The sequence below is a fragment of the Mus musculus genome, chromosome 9, assembly GCF_000001635.26.
Source record: "Mus musculus strain C57BL/6J chromosome 9, GRCm38.p6 C57BL/6J".
In the NCBI taxonomy this organism is placed as follows: Eukaryota; Metazoa; Chordata; class Mammalia; order Rodentia; family Muridae; genus Mus; species Mus musculus.
In genome coordinates, this window is record NC_000075.6 from 53,337,347 (window position 1) to 53,359,228 (window position 21,882).

Below are 21,882 nucleotides of genomic sequence, written 5' to 3' on the forward strand. Positions count from 1 at the left end.
ACGGATGTGCACAGGTCCCATCTGTTATGTTCCCCACAGCCTACCCGGGACCTCAATAAACATTTAGTTGATTAATGTTGCCCAATAAACACCTAATGTAATAATGAATAAGCAAATGAGTAATCAGAACCAGAATATTCCAGTTTCTACATGTCATTAGGACATCTTTCATTTAGTTGCTTTACTAGACCAAGTCTTAACACATTGCTCAACCAGGTTTCTTGTCATTGACTCTGTGATTATTTTAGCAACCAGAAGAAACCTTTTAGTTGTCATATATACAGAAGACTACACCATATACAGAAGAATGTGTGTAAATATGTACACCGTGGTCAAAAAGAGTGCTAACTATGGCAACTTTTCCTCAGGTTATTAGCCTAGGCTGCCTCTCTAGTATGCAAAGTTCAGCTCACTACCTGAGTCTGCTCCAATTGGGGATGGATTTGAGTACTGCACTGATATTTCTGTTTTGTTTTGTTTTTCAGCAAACTTCAGAAAACAAAGAGGGATATCAGATGGCTTCAAGGAGCAACTGGCGAATGGTTTGAAGAAATTCAAAGAAAGAAGTTTTGCAATGAAACAGATGTTAACCAGATGTTAAAACCACCCCTTACATATAGGCTACAAAAGGGGATGGCAAAAAATGGTGAGAAAGAAAATAAATTTCACTTTAAATGACCCTTTCCTTGCTTTGTGGTATAGTATCACAGACAGTGAGTCCAAGCATCTGAAGTTTAACCAATGGATGACTAAGGACTGTTATAAGGGTCTAAAGTTTGATATGATAGCGTATACTGGACAGATACCTGATTCAGCTCTCTGTGATTATGGTCAAATTATTTCTTGATAAACTTCAATATGGTTACCTCTGAGGATTCAATAAAATTATGTATGTTAATAAATACCCTAAGGGCCAAGGAGATGGCTCAGTAGGTAAACATTTACTGCACCAGTGTAAAGATCTAAATTCAAATCCTCAGAACCTACATATATCTGGACACAGTAAACCATGCCTATCATCTCAGCAGTCCTGTAGGAAGGGAAGGAACAGAGACAGGAGACTCCTCAGAAACCTCTGAACTGGCTACCCTGTCACACAGCAGAGCGGCAAAATACCAAGGGAAGATAGGAGGGTGGAGACTGTCCAGTTAAGGTTCCCCCCCGACCTCCACAACTGTCATACATATCAACACACGAAAACTTCAAATAAAAAGAATTAACATGAGCTGATTGGGGTGGCCCCTGCCTTTAATCCCAGCACTAAAGAGGCTGAAGTTCTAGGATTGTCACAAGTTTCAGGCCATTCTGAGCTACAGAATAAGACCTTGCCCTACCGAATCCTAACCCCACCCCCACCCCCCAAAAAAAAATGGAAAGGAAGGAAAGGTAGAGAATTAACCAGGAGTGTAGTAAGCACTTACCTCAGCCGGAAGATGATGAAGAGGAAAAGGCAGAAGAAGAGAAGGCTGGGGAGAAAGTAGAAAGCTAATGGAGCTGACACTGCCCTGGAGTCTTAATAGTCTCCAGAGTGGGTTGTAGTGAGAGCCTGCTGTAGTTAGTGAGTGCACAGCTGGCTATGGCTGCCAGCCTGTCACTTAACTTTACCCAATCTGAATGAGGGTCATGGAACCTGTTTCCACAGGATAACTGTGGGTGTGGCAAACATTCAGCAAACTCTAAACTAACTCCTGTTACAGAACTAGTCTTGTGGACTACTTTTGCATTTGTTGACATTAGTAACATCCTGAAATGGGCAAAGATATTTCTGAATGTATAGATGGATGATAAAATCTCCAACTCTCATAACAAACCAATCAATCTGAAAGGACAAATCAGATTTTCAGTTGTGTGTGGGGTGCGTATGTGTGGTAGTGTTCTGCCATTAATCCCAGCCCCAACCCAAGACTCATGGTTTTAGACTGAGCATGTGTATGCCACGGTGGCCTTGCCTTATCTTGAAATACAACATTTATAAAGTCAGTATTCACAAAAGGATTATGGTATTATGGTCTTTGGATATGTTGATAGGCCTTCAATTTAAAATTGCAAGATCATATATAAGCTGTATGTTATATAAAGTTATATAAATATTATAACATATATACATATTACATGCATATACATATAAGTCAAGTAGATACATACATATTCATGCATATGTATATATTAAATACACATCACATATCACGCATATCCAGAGTAGATTTTGGAAAAAAAAAAAGAAGCACTCTAAATGGTTTTATTTTTCTTTTCTTTCTTTTTTTTTTTTTTTTTGTGTGGGGGGGTGGTTACATGAAAACTCTTCATGGTTTCAAAGAACTGAAATTTTCTAAAACATATTTGGATCAGCAAGATATGAAATGAATGTGTCCCCTGCCTTGCCAGCTTGGATGTTGGCCATCCATGTAGAAGATGTAATGAGAAAGACCTACAGAGCTGGCTTCCCGTAAGGAATGCTGTACAGACTGCGCCCGTGACACAGCCCGGCAGAAACGTGGGAGTACAGGGCCCTGAGAAGCGCCTCTGGCTTCTCTGCAGTTTTGATGTCATATGGGGGTGCTAACTACTCATAGACTTCAGGAGGAGAGGGAGACAAAAGCCACACTTCCTTCTTCCGCTAAGATTTATCAGAAAGCCAGGCATAGCAGCAGATGCCTATAACCCCAGTACTCAGGCAGGAGGATTGCAAGTTTGAGATCAGACTGCTCCCCTACCCCCACCCCCACCAGACTGGGCTTTATAATAATAAATTGTCTCTAACTTAAAATGACCAAAAAGTACATTAATTTGATTTTTTAAAAAAATGGTCTCACGTAGCATAGTCCATCTAAAATTTAATGTGTACCTTGAACTACCAAGTGCTAGGATTATAGGCAGGTAACATTCTATCAGGGATGTGTAAGGCAAGCATGCCGTAAAATTCCAGTCCTGTCTGCAGGTCTGCAACTTTTTAACGATGCTTGCTTTTTTTTTTTTTTTTTTTTTTTTTTTAAAGATCCGATGGAATTACAAACACCAAGATCTAAAAGCCTAATAAACCAAAAACCATCTGTTTCTTCCCGAATGAGCTTTCGGTCATCCTTTGCTTCACTGTTCTCATTCAGACGACCTGCGAAGGAGACTCTAAAACTTCAGTCTCCGAGACCAAACCGGTGAGTTTAACTCAGGTCATGTGACGCTTTCCCAGGTTATCTAGTACAGAGGCAAATAGCCCGTTTGGTGTGCAGAATGTTCGATGTTTGTTCTTAGAATTGAAGTCTGGGTAGTCGCGAGGAAGCAAACGGTATCTCACTCACTTCAGGACATCTCTTTGAGACTGAAACTTGGCTTACCTGAAAGCCAGCTATTTAAGCAACTGCTAACACCCCGGGTGGTGAACCTGGAGAACCATGGGTTAAATGTTGGGAAAGAGTTATTGACATTTGTTCTGCTGAGTCTGGAACAGAGTCTGCGCCTTGGCTAGGAAGATAAATTTAAAATCACAGCTTTTCAGTGACTATGCGGTTTTGTCCATAAGTAGACCTAACATTGAAAGAGCAGAAGAAAATAAGTGTCAGGTGGGTAAACGAAGGGCGAAAAATCAACTCCCAAACAGAAAGGAAAACGAATTTGAATTTCAGAAATGCTAATGCCACTGTTCTTGAGTGGTTGCCCAGAATTTCCACCTAAGGAGAGGGAGGGGCTGCAGGCACCGGTGCGGACGTTCAGTTGAAGGCTGCAGAAATCAGTCCCCCTCTACTCCGAGTGTCATTGTGTACAGCTTTGTGACAAATGAGCGGGCTGAGCCGACTCCTGAGAATTTTCCGCGTGTCTTTCTGTTTGCAAAGCTTCCCACCCTCTTAAGGTGTTGGCTTGGCACGTGATGTGTTCCCTCACTGGCGAACCATTAAGATTGAGTTGCGGCGCTAAATCAAAGGTGTTGGAGGTCACTGTCCCTGAAAAACAAGCTGCAGCAAGCAGCTGCTGGGGCTTGTGATGAGGCTCTGGGACCTCACCGGGCACCAGAGCACCGGGAGCACCTGGACGGTTTACTTTCGGCTTTCACCGGACTGAAAGAGCTGAACAAAATGTAGATCTGTGGGACTGTACCTACCAGAACCTCTTGCCAGGAATACTCTTCATCGGTGAGTTGCTTTTTCAAAAGCAAAACGAAACATTTGGGGCAATAGTAATTCTGTTGTTTGGAAGATTTAAAACTGAAAAATATTCCGTGGTTACTAGGAAGCATTTTTTTTTTTTTTTCAAGGAGAAAAGAAGTTGATTGCCAGCATACGGGAGATCAAGGATTTCACTGTGTTGAATCTTAAGAGACTGGATTTTTTTTTAAGGCAGAGTTTCATAGAGCGGAAGGAGATGGCTTAGGAGACCCGGGGAAAGTGGCAGAAACGAGTTTACTCCATAGGCAGTTTTGGTTTTTTTTGTTTGTTTTTTTTTTTGTTTTTGTTTTGTTTTGTTTTTTTTTCTAAGCTCGCGTTACAGATTACTGCAAGAGTTGATCAACAGCTATAAAAGATCTAGGAACGTCATTCTTGGTATGTGTTTTGGCCAGAGGGCAAACAGAAAACTTGCAGACTCTGTTCAGCAGATGTCCTTCTCAGATACCAAATAGACTCCTAACTTGACTGACAAAATACAGCCTGGAGATATGCAACCAATGTCATTACTTCAGTACTGCCCAGACATCATCGACAGTTTTAAATACATCTTTCTTTCTTTTAAAAAAATATTCATTTTTATTATTATTACTGTGTGTATAAGAGAGAAAGACAGAGACAAAGACAGAGAGGGCAAGCCTGCACCATGCCATGCATGTGGTGGCGGTCAGTGGACAACTTCCAGGAACTGGTTCTGTCCTTCTGTGTAGGATGAGGATCAAACTCTGTCAGCAGCCTTGGCAACAAGAACTTTTACCCAACAAGCCGTCTTAACCACCCCAAGTACATCTCACTTCAACTTTGAATGGAAATGTGTAATATTTATCTCAACAAGATCACTAATAGTGGTGTGTTTATTTATGTACTTGTTTTGTTTGTTTGTTTGTTTGAGACAAGGATATATACTGTAGCTTAGGCTGCCCTGGTACTCAGCCCAGTTTAGCTTCAGGCTCACACTGATTTTCCTGTCTCTACCTTGACAAATATTTGATCTACCAGGTCAGAATATAACAAAGGGTATATACTATTGTTTATTCCTACAAGGTCTCACAGAATCATGCAAAAAGTATGCTCTCTTCATTTTTAAATTTGAACTTGACCTCAATATCTAGATAGAAATCTAAATGTGAGGGAACAAACATTTTTTTATGTTACAGGTGGGAGGTGTCATACCAAGACAGCTAATATGAATTCATGGGCTCTCTAATCCCATGTAGCCTTTAACTTTAACAGTTCTGATCTTTAAAGTACAAAAGCAGCCTTTAAAATGTGTTCTGACAAGGAAGCTGTTCCTTGCCTGAGCTCTGGGGAGGGGCTGACGGGACCTGGGAAGGTCAGCACAGAACTTTCAGGTCTCTACTTTCTCAAGCCGTCAAGGGTTTGCCAGGGCTGGACTGTCATGCTTGGTGCCCTGGAGAGTAAGTCAGCAAAGCAATTAAAAAAAATTTTCCCCCACTTTAATGTATCGTTTTAATTCCTTCTAGTATGATTTATGCTACGATGTTAATTTTTAAATCAACACGCTTCTCAGTTTATTTATTTTCATCTTTTTCCCTTTTCAAATCTTATTTGTGGTTATTGTAACAGATTTTTGAGTATCAGGCACAAAAGAAGTCAAGATTGAAGTTATTAATATAGCCATAAGATGAGCATGAGTGAGACGGAAGCATTCACTCCTCTAGCAGAGAGTCCAGAGCAAAGCATCTTGATTTGAGCTTCCAGAGCAGTATTTAGAGGAAAGGTAACCAGGTCAGGAAAAGAAAGGCAAAAACAAAACACCAAACTTTATATGCAGAAGATGAAACTCTTGATAAGCAAATTCTCCTCCTCCTCTTCCTCCTCTTCCTTCTCCTCCTCCTCCTCTTCCTCCTCCTTCTCTCTCTTCTTGGTTTGTTTTTTGAGACATGGTCTCTCTATGAGTCCTGGCTGTCCTGGAATTTACTATGTGGACCAGGCTAGCTTCAAAATCACAGAGCTCCATCTGCCTCTCAAGGGCTGAGATTAGATACGTATGCCACCACTCCAGGGTTATTTTCTTCTTTTAAGCTTTGAGTGTTTGTTTGGTTTTGCTCTGGTTTTGAGACAAGGTCTTTTTTTGTTGAAGCCAGGTTAGTCTCAGGTTCACTATGTAGCTCATACTGACCTTGAACTCCCAATCCTTCAGCCTCCGTCTTCTGGATTCTACAATTATAAATGTATCCCACCATGCTCGGCTCTATGCTTTGGTTTTCCCTTGGAAATGACACTGGAGAATAGACAATTTTTCTCAGAAAATAAAATGGGGAAGGGGTTTCATAATTTGGCAAGATATCCTTGTTTACTTTAAGGCCCAACTGGTAAAATTAGGATAGTTTCCCTCCCTACTCAGTTAATTCCCAACCCTGGTCCAAAACTCCCGTAGGATATGATGAGAAGACTTGAAAGAGAAAAATCAGAATCATGTAACTCTTACTAAAGTATATCATGTCTGTCCAAGTTTGTTATTATTCATTAGTGATATCTATGTCTTCCTATGTGTAGCATATGAATTAAGCATTAGGTATCTATGTATAAGAAAAATAAGATAACTATAGGATTTTGTTCTAACTGTGGTTTCTAGTAGCCATGAGGGATCTTAGAATGTATCCACCACACAAGGATAAGGGACACTGCAGCATATGGGGTGTTGGTAGTGGTGGTGGTATATATTGTCTTCTCTTGTTTTGCTTTGTTGAGAGAGAGTGGAACACTGTAGTCCAGGCTGGCCTAGAACTCTGTGTCGCCCAGTTTGACCTGGAACTCATTGCAATCTTCCTACCTGAGCCTCCTGAGTGTGGAATCTTGAAGTTTTGGTTTATTACTTTCAATGAACCAAAAAATTCATGAGAACGCAGTGCTCCCACCCATATGTTATAAAAGGTCACATGGCTTCCATTTCTGCCTCAGACGTGTCCTCTTCCTCCAAAACTCACAGTGTGCCCCAGCTTTCCCTTTATGATTTTTATGTTACTTGGAAAGGATTGAACTGACCCAAACCCCAGGAAGAAACACATTTATGCTTACCTTTTATTGATTGCTATTCCATGTACTCTAGACAGTCTAACGTAATGCGTGCAGCTCTCGTCAACACTTCCTGCAAGTGGGGTTTCCCAGGTCATGCTATAAGGTAGCTGGTGTATGGCCTATGGTCCTCAGCCCCCACCACAAAGTTTCAGTACCTCTGCTGTCCCACAGGCTCCCTCCGTGGAGTTTAGTAAGTGTCTGTGGTATACACCCTGGGCACTCTGACCTTCAGAGTAGCATCCTTAGCTGTTCCTTTCTTGGTTCAGATTCCCAGTTACAGAAATGACTCCCTCCTGACCATGATGAGGCAATATGTTCCAGCATGCTCCACCAGGAAGTCACACCCTCAGGGAGCCGCCAACCCTCTGTCCACCCACCATCTGAAAGCCACAGCCATATGCTCCTCCTGGTTTTGGCAATTTCGGAAATATAGGGTTTCTTTCTTTTTTTTTTTTTTCCATTGCTCTTTTCCTATGGTAATCCCCAAATGAAAACACAAGGGAACAAGTTTGCAAAGCTCATGAATAATATGTACAGTTAAAGCCCCCTTTCCTTGGAGAATTCCTATGGTGTACGGCACACCGGTGACTATCCCAGCATGGTTACACAGGGGCTGATAACCATGACTTCTGGATGAGAATTGAAGCCCACCCTTCTGTTCCTTAAAGATGATTTAATTCCCTTCAATGCGAGGAGCTTTGGTGGATCCACCTAACCACTTCTCAGACATGCCCAAATTTGCCTGATCCATAGGGCGTACACAGCTTGGGCCGTTCAGCTGCAAACTCTCTTACATAAGCAGAAAGGTCAGATACTATTTTGGAAAGTTAAAAGGCACATCGTATTTTCCCTGAATTTATATTCCTTGTGCCTCTTGCTCTGTCTTCCCTTCTTTCTCTTTCCCATTTTCTAGTTGAAAAAAATCCAAGCTGGAGTAGAAGACTCTAAGACCTTTAGCCAAAGAATTCAGAGTTAAAGAGATCTCTCCTTCTTAGGCTGTGATGGTAGGTGTGGTGCAGACAGATGAGCAGCTGGAAGAAGCAAGATGTGGGGAGAGTCTGAGTTTCATCCTGGGTAGCCAGTGGCTTCCTTGATCTGATTATCTTTATGAAGTTTGAGCCCCGTGAACAGTTTTACATGAAGAGATGGTCAGATCCTGGCTTTGGAATATAATTGAGGCAGCACACGGCTGGGAAAGAGGAACCTTTCTTTTTATTTCTCCAGGATAATTGGGAAGCCCTGCAGCTTCTTCAGACAAAGCTAATGGCTGTAACAATTCCCGACATGGGTGATAACAGCCAAGGCAATAAATAGCTTTACTTTTGTGTTCTGTCAAGCTTGTATCAAAGTCCCACCCAAGGATCAGACAGAGCATTTAGGGAAAGCGTGGACATAAAGCCAAGTCTCTTCCAGGAGGACTCTGTAATCTGATTGGCCCATGCAGTGGGTGGCTGGTTCACCTCAGAACTATTCAGTTTTGTTTTGTTCCTTCATTTTTGCTGCTGTTTGTTTTGGTTTTTGTTTCTTTGTTTATTTTGTTTTTTTCTAGACAGGGTTTCTCTATATAGCTATGTAGTCCTGCCTGTCCTGAAACTCACTCTGTAGACCAGAATGGCTTAGAGATCTACCTGCCTTTGCCTCCTGAGTGCTAAAATTAAAGGCACACACAACTGAATCTGTTCTTTATTTTCGGCTTCCAGCAAATAACAGTCAAGGGTCTTAAGGAAGTTGTGTCCCTTTGAACTTACACAGGGATCTCATGTGGCCTAGCTGCGACCTAGGTAATAGCAGATACACTGTCAGATGTATCACGTGCAGAGCATCTGATGATAAGGATCCTCCCTCCAGGGGAACAAATAGAAGAAATTCTTAACGTAGACGATAGGATCCAGGAGGCTTCCTGGAGGAAGAGGACCAAGTTAGGTGACTAAAAGACTAGAGTCTGTACCAAGCAAGGATGTGGTAGCCAGAGAACGCAGAAATCCATCTAGGTCACTGAGACTTAATGAGTCAGCTCGAGTTGACCTCATCTGCTCTTCACTTTAGAAAGATTAATCAATTCAGTGGTTTCTCAGCCCAGGGCAGTGTTATGCCCCGGTGGACATTCAGCTTTAAAACCTTTCCATTTTTCACAGCTGACGTGAGGGTAGAGGTCAGGAGTGCTGAGGAACATTTTACAGTGACTGAGACAGAAGGGCACAGGAAAAGGAGTTTCAGCAGTGCCTAGGCAGAAAATCTTTTTTCCAACCTATAGAACAAAGAAAGATAGATAAAAGTAAAGAAAGAAAAAAGAAAGAGAGAGGGAGAGAGAAAGAGAGGGGGGGAGGGAGGGAGGAAGGAAGGAAGGAAGGAAGGAAGGAAGGAAGGAAGGAAGGAAGGAAGGAAGGAAGATTGATAGATTAGAGTCAGTATCAGGAATGCTGGCATGATGGCGCATACCTGTAATGCCCTTCTAGTCTAACCTCAGCTACACAGTGAGTGTCTTAGGGTTTCCACTGCTGTGAAGACACCATGACCAAGGAAGCTCTTATAAGGATAACATTTAACTAGGGCTGGCTTATAGGTTCAGAGGTTCCGTCCATTATCAAGGCAAGAACATGGCAAACACGGTGCAGGCAGAGCTGAGAGTTCTACATCTTCTTCTGAAGGCTGCTAGCAGAACACTGTCTTCCAGGCAGCTAGAATAAGGGTCTTAAAACACACACTCACAGTTACACACCTACTCTAATAGAGCCATACCTTCTAATAGTGCCACTCCATGGGCCAAGCATCACAGTGTGTGTGAGACCAGCTTAGGCTACATAAGATCTTTGTCTCAAAAAGGCAAAACAAAATAAAAATGAGAGCATACATAAGAACTGGAGAGGAGGAAAATTTATATGTAATCTTAGCAACCAATTTTACTGGATTTAGAGTCATCTAGGAGACAAACACCGGGGCTGTATCTTTAACCATGAGCCCAAAACTCCTTTACCCCTTACGTTGCTTCTTGCTGGGGTATCAGTCACAACAAGAAGAAAAGAAACCTCTACATTCCTGGGATGGCAAATATGAAAACGAACAGCTCTGTGCAGGATTTTGAGTGGAATCGTGACACTGTAGCAGCTGGATGTAGTAGGTGAGGAAGAAGTGGAGGTGGTGTTTCTTTTTTCTGCCTTGGGGAGCTCGGTGGATGATGATGGACAACAGAGGAAGAGTGAATATGGGAAGCGGAATGACCTCCTTCATTCATTTACTTAACCAGACTCCACCAGAATTCCACAAGACCAACCCCAACAGTTCTCACCTTCATTCACAAGCTCCATTTCTGTGACATCAAGACGAAAATCAGAGGCCAAGAAGATTGACCACAGTGGAGAAGACATATATGGTGTGGGATCACATCTGAGGGACAGGGTTCTAGCAAAAGTCTGGTTCAGTTTTCTGGAGTGAGTGACAGCTACATGGTCCTTGAGTGTAAGATAATTGTCCAGGCCCAGAGATGTCAGGAAAATGCTTCAGGCACAAAACGGTAGTGCAGAAGCTCAGATGTCTGTCAAATTCCCTCTGGCTGAAATGACAAAGGGAAGTAGGGTATGAGGCCAGAGAGCATGTCAAGACTAGGTCATGTAGGGCTTCACAAATGCAGGAATTAACCTCATCTGTCACTTGGAATGGAAGAGGCACAGTTCAATTTGTCCTGTTTGGGACAAGCTTGGAGACACCAGGACAGATAAGGGCTACTGCACTGAGAGGGTATAATGGGTGCAGGTAGATGCAGAGACAAGGATAGATTTCAGAGAGAATCCTGGGCTTGAGTCAGTGGGGTTTGTTAACCAGAATGTGGACGGAAAGGCAAGAAGTCCATGGTTAACTTATGGACTCTGAACTGCCTGTGACCCTACAGATGGAACTTCTCAGGAGTCAAGGGGCTAGAAAAGAATATTCATGTATTCTCGAGCCCTGCCCTTACTATTGCATGAGGATTTCAGAATGGCATCTGCAAAGGTGTGGAAAGGAGCGAATAATTGAGGTGGAATTAAGTTGACAGGTCCAGAGATGCCTAGGAGGAGAGCTGAGAGATAAGGTTGGGTGGGTGAGGGCTTGCTTAAGAGCTTCACCAGATAAAGGGAAAGCCCTGGGCTAGTGAGATGCTTCAACAGGTAAGGACACTTGCCACCAAACCTGATGACCCAAGTGTGAGCCCCAGGACCCATGTGATGGGAAGAGAACAAACTCCTGCCAATTGTCCTTTGACCTCTATATGCACACTTGTGGACACATAGATGTGCTTAGACATACACTAACTAAATAACTAAATAACTAAATGTAATAGCAAAAAAATATTTTAAAAGAAAAGCTTTCTATCATGTTAAGATTTTGAACAATTCTTTTCCGGAATTTCTAGACAGGGATTACAATGATCAAGTTTGAATCTTACAAAGATCTTGCTGTTGTTAGCATGAAAGATAGAGGGGATTCTAGAAGAGAGAAGGTGAATATCAGACAGGCTGGATGAAATGGGAGGAAGGAGAGATTTGTGTGAGATTTCTCAGCTATGATATCATTAGGGAGTTGGCAATAAATGCAGAAGATGAGCTATTCTTGCCAAGGCCAGAGGGCTTTTTCCAACATATCCTTCTTGACATCAATGATGCTTATGGAAGGCCTGGGGGCCTGCAGTAGATGCAGAGACATGGGCCTCCAGGCAGCTGGAAGTTCTGCTCTTACAAAGTGAATGGTAGTGTGCACAGCAGGGCATGCCAGGTGACTGTATATCCTACTCTGTATGCCTGCACTTGATGGGTCTGTGATACAGACACCCTCTGTCCCTTCAGCCCTCTTTCCCACTTAATCAGTTTTCTCAGCATGCTGCCCTGGTTGCTCTGACTCTAAGTCAGATAGGAGACCTGGTGATGTAGTGACAGCTTAGCTGTGGGGAGGGCTGTATAACCTCGATAGGGTTATAAAAAGAACTGGCACAACCTGGCTTGTTACTCCTGGCTCAAGGCTAACAGAACTGCTTGCCAGTTCCCACCCAACCTGGTAACATTCCTATCTCCAAGCCTTTATTTTGGGGTAGAGTAGTCATTTGTTCATTCATTCATTTGTTCATTTGTTTGTTACTTGTTTATTTTTAATTTTATTTATTTATTTATTTAATGTATTTACAGATATTCTGTCTTCATATATGTTTGTGCACTAGGTACATGCCTGGTGCCTATGGAGGCCAGAAGAAGGTGTCAGATCTCCCACCTGATGGTTGTAAGCCACCATGTGGGTACTGGGAACCGAACCTGGATCCTCTGAGGAGCACCAGTGCTCCTATTAATTATCTTTCCAGCCCTTTATTGTTCGCTTGCTTGCTTGCTTGCTTGCTTTTGAGACAGGGTTTCATTACCCAGGCCTGGCTGGCCTGGACCTTGCTGTATAGATCAGGCTGACCTCCTCTCTAGTGTGGTGATCCTCCTCTTCCTCCTGAAGGCAGGAGTGCAGGCTTGTGCCAGGCTCCCAGCTTTTGCTCATCCTGCCCTTCCACCTCCATGACAGTTCTCTGCCACCTTCTCCCTCCTGCACGTGTTTCTATTCCATACTATCCATGCACTTACTTGTCACTCTTATTTTCCTTTTCAAGGCTAATGTGGTATCACCATCCGTTCTTTGTGTTTCCTTTGGTTAAAAGCACCCGGAAAACAGGGTTCCTCTCTCAGCCGTATTTGTTTTCTTCAAAGATTTCAAAACAATACTGGTTTGTGTGCACAGTTTGTAGGAGGAACACAGCTTCAACAAGTGTAGACAGTAGAATAAACATGGGAAGGGTAACATACTCCTGTAATCTTGGGGGGTGGAGAGAGGATTGTGGCAGGTTCAAGGCCCATCTGATTTACATAATGAGTTCAGGCTAGCTGGAGCTGCATAGCAAGACTGGCTCACAAGGCCAAGTGAATAAAGTAAACGATGTGTGCACTCCTAATCCAAAAATCCTCAAATTTTGCCAGTCCAGTTCAGCCATGGTAGGGACAGGGTGACATGGTTCCCACCCCTGGAACAGAGCCAGCAGGGCATGGCGCTCCACAAGTGTCCATGGTTACTGTGGATATAAGGCTTGTTTGTGTGTGTGTGTTATATATGGTGTGTATGTGTGTGTTATATATGGTGTGTGTGTATATACATATCATATATATATACATATATTATATATATGTGTGTGTGTGTGTGTGTGTCTAATGTCTCAGCAAAATGGTAAATGCTGAGGCCTTCTAGATGGCCCTCAAGGCTGTGGGAAAGAACTCTGAAAACATGAGTTCAAAAATATATAATTTCTCAACTATGTAAAATGTAAGGATGCAATGTGAACTATATAAGAAGCTTCATAGATCTAAGAGAGTAGAAGCAGCTGCACTATGAACCAGCTTGTCAGAAAAATGCAAAGGGAGACAGATTTCTGAGTTCAAGGTCAGCCTGAGAGAATAAATTTAGATCCTGGTATGGTTAAAATGGTAATCTCAGGACAGGATCCCACCCAGCTAAGTTTACAAAAGCAGGCAGATCTCTGAATTCATTTGCAATGTTTGAAAAAAAAAAAAAAGCACTTTCTATCCTTTTCCTAAGAGTCAAGGGGCTAAGATGATGGAATGATGATTTCTAGGATGGTCAAGAGGAAACTTGGAATAAATGACTGAATTGATATATAAATAAAAGGCTGGGCTTTTGGTCTGCATGAGATGAACTAGCAAAGAGTGATAGCAGTTCTATTTTAGGAGAGCTGAGCTATCTGGAGATCTCTGGAGAGCAAACACAGCTCTTTTTGAATTTTTTGCTAACAGGATTTCTGATTTGGGTCAGAAAATCCATGAATAGCAAACATGGTTCTTTTAGAATCTTCATAGCTCTTTTAGAATCTTTTTCTAATAGGATTTCTGTCCTAGGTCAGAAATGCCAAGAATTACTTAGAGAGTTACACAGCTCTTTTAGAATTTTTTTTCTAGAACATCCAAGAATTTTTTTTATAGCAGCTTTTCTGGTCAGAAAATCCATGAGCTATCCAGAGAGTTTTTTTTTTTTTTTTTTGAAATTTTTTTCTAGCAAGCAAGAGCTGTTTTGAGCAGAAAGCTCTCTAGAGAAGACTAAGAGCCAAGAGCTATCTACAGAGAGCTGTCTAGGGAGCTGCCTGGAACAGAGCTCAGGCTGTTAGCTAGGACCCATCATTTGACTTCAAGTTGTTTGTTTCGCTGCCCTAAAGCAACCCTTCTCTCAGGACCCCCAAAAGTCAAGTGATCCTGACAAGTAAGGAATCCTGACTTGTGTTTAACATGCAGAGTATTATTAGTAGAGCTAATATTTCAGAACAGTATGAAAAACTATCCTTGACTTAATTCAATTTCTGTCCAAAATCTGAGATCAACTATAAAACATCTACGGTTACCTTTAAAATATAAAACCGTTTGGTCTCCCAGTTTTCATGGTCAACTTTCATGAATCAGGGAAATAGATGAATGGCTGCTGTTGCTACTCTTGACTGCTCCAATCACAGTCCCAACTTGTGTAACTCCTGCGCTGCTACTCTGTGGAGGAGGTGGCCTCCTTCACAAAGAGCCGTGAGTCATTGCAAGTCTACAACCCTGACTTAGGATCCGGAAGAGTACACATTGGCATAGGATTATAGATGGACCAGCTGACATCCATGCCTTTTTATTTTTATCTGTATTCATTTATTTTGTGTATATAATGGGGCACACGAATACCACAGTATATGTATAGAGGTCAGAGCACAATTTGCAGGAGCTGGTCCTCTCTTCCCTCCATGTGGGCTCTAGGGATCCAGCTCTGGTCGGCAGACTTGGTGGCAGGTGTCTTTGCTTGATAAGCCATGTTGCCATCCATATCTCAATTTTGGACTTAGGAATTATTAAATTTTCTCTCTATTGTTGAATTGAGAAAAGCAATGTGGACAGTGAAAACATTACTTGCTTACCTCCAAAATGTCACCTCAAATCAGGGTCTTTATGAACAGAAGCACTCAGGAGCAATTTTGGTGAGGTTTTCTTTTTAAATGGTTCTTATAAATCAATTCTGGCCCTGATGTAATGGTTCTTTAAAATGTAAATGCCCAGACACAGAAATGTTTCCATTTACAAAGGAAGTCAGTGAACTCTGCTGGTTAAGGATAAGTGTAAGTTTTGACAGCCCACACCCAGTTTCTACCCTGAATGCTCACGGCTTCTTAAGCCGTGCTTCCCAACTTTCCCATACTTTATTTTACCATCTGTGAAATGGAAGCAACCATGGTTTTTGCCCCAAAGGTGTGGAATATCTGAGCGAGAGCAGTGCCAGCCACACAGCAAACATTCAGCTAATGCAGACAGTTTGTTATGTTTTTTTTATGTTGTGCTCAAATGCAAATCTACTTGGGTGGCAAAAATAGAAATATCAGTTCTAAATAATAGCAGGAAAAGTTTTCTGAAACGTTGTTCAGTGATGCACTAACCAAGAGACGTCTTTCTATGGAGCATTAGAAGTCTATCTCACTCTTCTTGATATTGTCATGTAACGGTAAATGTGCTATTGGCTACATAGAGGGTAAATGTGCTATCAGCCTCTTCAAAGAAACGATTTCAATGTCTTTCCACAGGTGCGATGAGCGTGTAAGACCTTCAGCGTCTGTGAGGGGGACAGCTTCGGTAAGTAGCTGGGGAGCCAAAGGTGACTCTGAAAACCTCAGTATTTGTGTCATCTAGCCCTGGCTACCTGGTGAGCAGGATTCTCCTGGCTCCTCTTCAAAGTTATGTTAGAAGTTCCAATTTCTCCCAAAGAGCCCAAGGTCCCTGGATGGTAGATTTCCAGCTGGCTCTGGCACAGGTAGACGCATATCCTAGCCTTTGCAGGAAGCAGAAGCCATTGTGTCTCCACCACGCTAGAGCTGGCACTAGCCATCAGCCACTGTCACTGTCACTCCTACAGCACTAAACAGGTGGGTGGGGGAAGAGGCATGGGGCAAGCCATAGCTACAGTTTATAACCAAGTGGGTGTTAACTGGATCCTTTCTGAGTATGGACATCTTTTTATTCAAAGTGGAAACCACTGAAATATGACGTGTGTGTGACTGAAGGAGGAGCTTGGCCACACACGACCCTCATGCACCAAAGGCAGAAATCAATTATTTTTATTTTAATGATTTTATGCATATATGTGTTTTTGCTGTGAGTGTAAGTTGGTTATCTGTGCATCACTTGCAAGCAGTGCCCTCAGAGTCCAGAAGAGGGGGGTCATATCCCTACAACTGGAGCCAACATGGGGTCAGGAGATGATCAACCTGGGTGCACTTAACCCCTGAGCCATTGCTCCGGTTCCAAAGGCTAAAATTCCAATTGTCCACTGTACACAGCACTATGTTCCTATATTCTTCAAGGCTGAGAATCAAACATTTTCTATTTTTGCTTTTTTGAGGTCATAACTTCTGTTTTGTGTACCCCTACAACTTTTCCATATAGATTATGATTTGTAAATAAAAGGTAGGCTTTTGAGGGGGCTGCTGAGAATGTAGAAATATGGCAGAAGCAATTGTGGAATCGCTGTAGCCTAAGCACTGGTATGCTCACTCCCTACAAGAGCGTGGAGTTGTAAGGCGTGCTGAGGAGCACCTCAGCAGAGGTTCTCTATAGTAAAAAGTGGACTCTTCTCCCAAGTAATGACATTTTTTAAAATATTTTTTATTATTATGTATTTTCCTCAATTACATTTAGAATGCTATCCCAAAAGTCCCCCATACCTTCCCCCCCACTTCCCTACCCACCATTCCCATTTTTTGGCCCTGGCATTCCCCTGTACTGGGGCATATAAAGTTTGCGTGTCCAATGGGCCTCTCTTTCCAGTGATGGCCGTTTTTTTTTTTTTCTGGATAATTATTCTAAACATTTGGGGCTACGGAGATAGCTCTGTCAATAAAGCCTTTGTTTTCCAAGCCTAAGGATGTGAGTGTTATCTGCAGAACTTGCTAAAAAAAAAACAAAAAAACAAAAAAACAAAAAACAAAAAACAAAACTGGGTGCCAGGCAGTTGGCTTTGGCTTAATGGATAAGGCGTAAAGCGCTTGCCACTCAAGCCTGATAACCTAAATTTGGATTCCCCAGACCCCAGGTAAACACCAGACAGCATAGCATGAAAACACAAACGGCCGTAATCCTAACACAGCCCTTTCCTGGGAGATGGGAGGCAAAGATAAGACAATTATCCACGACTCACTCAGCAACTCCTGGGTCAGCTCGTCTGAAATACTCAACTATGAACAAGAGAGACCCTGTCTCAAACAGAATAGGAGCCGAGGATGGCCCTCAGGGTTGTCCTCAGACCCCACATGTGCACTGTGGCATGTGTGCTCCCACGCTCACACAAAGCCATGTGTGGTGTGTACACTGGTCATCCCAGCGCTGCGTAGGTGGAGATGGGTGCATCCCCAGGGCACACTGGCCAGCCAGCTTTGTCTACTCGACAAGTTCCAGAGCAGGAAGAGAACCAAGCTTAAAGTGTGTGTGTGTTGGGAGGTGAGGGGGGATCTATTTTTAAAAATTAAAAGTAGCCGGGCGCTGTGGCTCACGCCTTTAATCCCAGCATTCGGGAGGCTGAGGCAGGCGGATTTCTGAGTTCGAGGCCAGCCTGGTCTACAAAGTGAATTCCAGGACAGCCAGAAACCCTGCCTTGAAAAAGGATTTTTTAAAAAATCACTTCTGGTTGCCATTTTTAATGAACTATTTCACAGCTCTTAGCATGTAAAGGACTTGCCAGTGATTCTGAGAGTGGCTCCCACTCCCACCAGTGACCAGAGGAAAAGAATGGACGTCCCCCCTAAAGCCAGAGCTGTGTGTGACATCTGGGGAGTTGATGCTGGTGCCACAGGGATTCTTGGCCAGATCCAAGGAGATGAATGTCCCACCACTTCACAGGCAGCTGGTCAGGAATGATATAGGAGGATGTTAGTATTTTGTGTGAGGTTTACTGCATGATTGAACAACCCTCCTCTGACAAGAGATGGCAGTCACTATTTAAACATTTGCACAATTAAAGAAACAAATCAGGACAGCCAGGGCTACACAGAGAAACCCTGTCTCAAAAAACCAAAAAAAAAAAAAAGAAGCATCTTTAAAAAAAAGAAACAAATCACTTCAGAAACACCAAATGATTTGACATTAGATGGAAACTTAGAGATCACCCAGCCCGGGAGTCCTCAGACTCCAGCACGAATAGGAACCATGCTCTGTGAGGGTGTTGGCCAGTATACTGCAGGATTTGTAACAGTGCCTCGCCTCTGCCTAAAGGATGCCAGGATCTCTCCTCTATCCATTTATGAGATTGCCAGCTGTTCCCAGTGGAACATGTAGCCTCCAGTTGAGAACAAGTTCCTGACAAGAGATTTTTTTTTTTAGATTCTTCTAAAGTTAAAGTCCAGAGATGTCACTCAGTTGATAGAGTGCTTGCCTGAGTTCAACAAGGCTAGCCTGGGCTATATGAGACCATATCTCACAACACACACACACACACACACACACACGAACACTTGCATGTGCATACACCAGACAAACCCACTGTGTGTTGATATATGCCTATAATTTCATCACATGGGAGAGTCAGAAGTTCACAGCAGCCTCTGCTACATAGTGAGTTCAAGGCTAGCCCAAGCTACATGAAACCCATCTCAGGGGAAAAGAAGAAAAATGGGGAGAAGGAGGAGGAGGAGGAGGAGGAGGAGGAGGAGGAGGAGGAGGAGACACAGAAATCTGACTTGGGCCAGCTAGTTGCTCTTACTTTCCCTGAACACATTCTAGCTTAGCTTACTACAGCCAGCACTGCGTCTGGAGGGACACACCTCCAAAGTGAGACTTAAAATGTAGATAGCATCTCATTTCTCTCTGCCTATCCCTGCCTGGTATAGCCTGTGTGTCCAGAACCAGAAAGCCGAAATGAATACGTGATTTTAAGCCACAGGGCCCAGAACACATTGCTGATCGTGATCTCTGCCAGAGATCAGACACAGAACAAATCTGGGAGCACCTTAAAATTTAATTTTGTTGACTTTACCAAGGCATTTGATCGTATCAGGCAGTGTGGGTTCCTACTCCCTCAGCCGCCCTGCAGGTTTGGCCACCCTAGGAAGTTCTCAAGTGTTCGAAGGTTACACTCTGGCAGGAGCTGTGTTTGTTTAGTTATGTCAACACTGCAGACAGTATCAGGAGAGGGCGTTGAAGGTGTGTAAAAGGCCTTGTTTATTCAGTGGCTTTTATGTTCCCCGTTTCCTGAGAGCCAGCATCTAAAAACGCTGGTCTCATACAGATCCTGTTGGGCAGCTGCCTAGCTCATGAGGTCTCAGGTGTTCTCCAGAAAATTGTCCATAACCCCAAAGCACAGCAAGAGTAGGCAGGGAGGACTTGCTAATGCCCAACCCGTCTTCTCAGCAGTCCAGACAGGAAGCACTGCTTTCTATTGTCCTTAGTTTCATTTTACCAACAAGTCGCTACAGCGCAAGAAGGTTAAGTAATTCCACCCAGAGACGTGCAGACCAGTGGTTCTCAACCTTCCTAGTGCTGCCACCCTTTAAGACAGCCCCTCATGTTGTGGTGACCCCCAACCCAAAATTTTTTTGTTGCTACTTCATAACTGTAATTTTGCCACTGTTATGAACTATAGTGTAAATATCTAATATGCGAGATATATGATTGATGTTTGATCCCTGCTCCCAAGGGATCATGACCCACAGATTGAGACCTTCTGATGCAGACATTCCTGGGAAGAGTCAGGCCTCCATTGTGTGACATTTATAAATAACCACTATGCTGACCTCCCTCCAGCAGGCTTTTCGGGGTCCTAATAGAAAACACTTTTTTTTCTTTTCTTCTTATTTTTCCACCTCAAGACGTGGTTTATCTGTGTATTCACGCTGTCCTGGAACTCATTCTGTAAACAAGGTTGGTCTCGAACTCAGAGATCTGCCTGCTTCTGCCTCCTGAAAATGGAAAAAAAAATTTTCATTAACTCAGTTATGTTATCATTTTTACTTTCCTCTGTGCTTTTCTGTCTTGGCATGTCATAAGTCAGTTCATAGCGAGGTGCAAAGTGTCACTCCTCTCAGAAGGGCAGGGCGTGTTTAAGGCAAGGTTCCTCCTTCCACATGTGTTGTCACATATGTGTATGCATTACATGTGTTGTCACATATGTGTATGCATTAGTGAAAGGTATGCTGGAAAGATCAGGGTTTGAGATCAGGTCAGATGAGTGTGAATAGCCACCATCGCCATATGTCACTCATGTGATGTCAGGATGACATTTACCTGAAATTTTGTTTTATCTCCAAAGTGGGGGTAATTAATCCTTAACTAGGCCACAATTTTGTTCTAAGAATATAAGGAGAAAAGATAGAAGTATAGTATTTAAAAAGTAACTGAAGACTGGCAAAATGGTTCAGAAGGTTAAAAAAAAAAAGAAATGACACTTGCCACAGAGCCCAAAAAAACCTCAGTTTTATCCCTGGAACCCACATGGAAAATGAGAGGCCTAATTCCTGCAAGTTGTCCTCTGACCTCCACAACCATGCCATGGAATGCATACCCTCGAATAAATAAATAAATAGTTTTAAAGATTTATTTACTTTTATTTTATGTCTAATTGTTTTGACCTGCATGCATGTCTGTATACCACAGGTATGCAGTACCCACGGAGGTGAGACAGTGTTGGATCCCCTGGAACTGGAATTTTAGACAGTTATTAGTAGCCATGTGGATACTGGGAATTGAACCCAGGTCTTCTGAAAGTTTAGCCAGTGCTCCTAACCACTGAGTCATCTCTCTAGCCCTATAATATCTTTTTAAATGAATGAGTAATTTTTAAAATATAAGAATGTTGGTAGCAAATGAGAAAAAAAAAAACACAGATGTATTAGCTGGGCTAGGGAGGCGGCTCAGGGGGAAGCACACTTGTGTGCAAGCATGAGGACCTGAGTTCGAACCCTCAGCTCCTACATATGCTCCAGTTTACAAAGACAGGTGGCACTGGCACTCAGGAAGCAGAGGCAGGCAGATCTCTGAGTGTGGGGTCAGCCTGGTCTACAGAGAGAATTCCAGGACAGCCGGAGCTACACAGAGAAATCCTGTCTTGAATAACCAAAACTTGAAAAACTAAAAAGGTGCCAGATTACATCCAGGTAACACCAGCACTAGGAGGTGGAAACAAGAGGATCATGGGAGCCCACCAGCCAGCCAGTGGTTTGAAAATGATGAGCGTCAGAGGCAGTGGCAGACCCTGTCACGAGAATAATGTGGAATGTGATAAAGGAAGGCAAGACATCCTCCTCTGACTTCAGTATGTGCACATAGGGTGCATGTACCTGCACACACATACACATAACAGACACACACCATACTACCACTTCCACACACAAACTTTTAAAACATGGCTTAGAGAAGTCCAGAAGGAGAGACTATTACTATGGCAGGAGAGTATCTTGCATTTGGCATTAATCAGCCCTTGCAGACTATGTATTCTGTTGATGCTCACGATACAAATAAGAAAGCACGGCTTTAATCGTTCCCTTTGGAAGTTCTACACCTCCAGGGCCTGACTCATTTGTCTTTGGATCCTTGGTTTCCTTAATCAGAGAGGAGCGAGGTCTCTAGTAGGTAGGAAGAAGAGAAAGCTAGTGGCAGAGTGAAAATAAAAAGAA

The 21,882-nt window shown here is 42.9% G+C and overlaps 1 protein-coding gene across 4 annotated transcripts in view; it reads left to right on the forward strand.

The window, feature by feature from the left end:
* Positions 1-21,882, forward strand: part of Exph5 (exophilin 5) — a 79,653-nt gene that overhangs the window by 35,833 nt on the left and 21,938 nt on the right. For 3 of the 4 annotated variants that reach the window (XM_006510425.4, NM_176846.3, XM_017313428.2), the window contains 3 exons: positions 486-646; positions 2,996-3,152; positions 15,808-15,856. In XM_006510425.4, coding sequence (XP_006510488.1) covers positions 486-646; positions 2,996-3,152; positions 15,808-15,856 — 367 coding nt within the window. The other variant, XM_017313429.1, reaches the window with a different exon arrangement.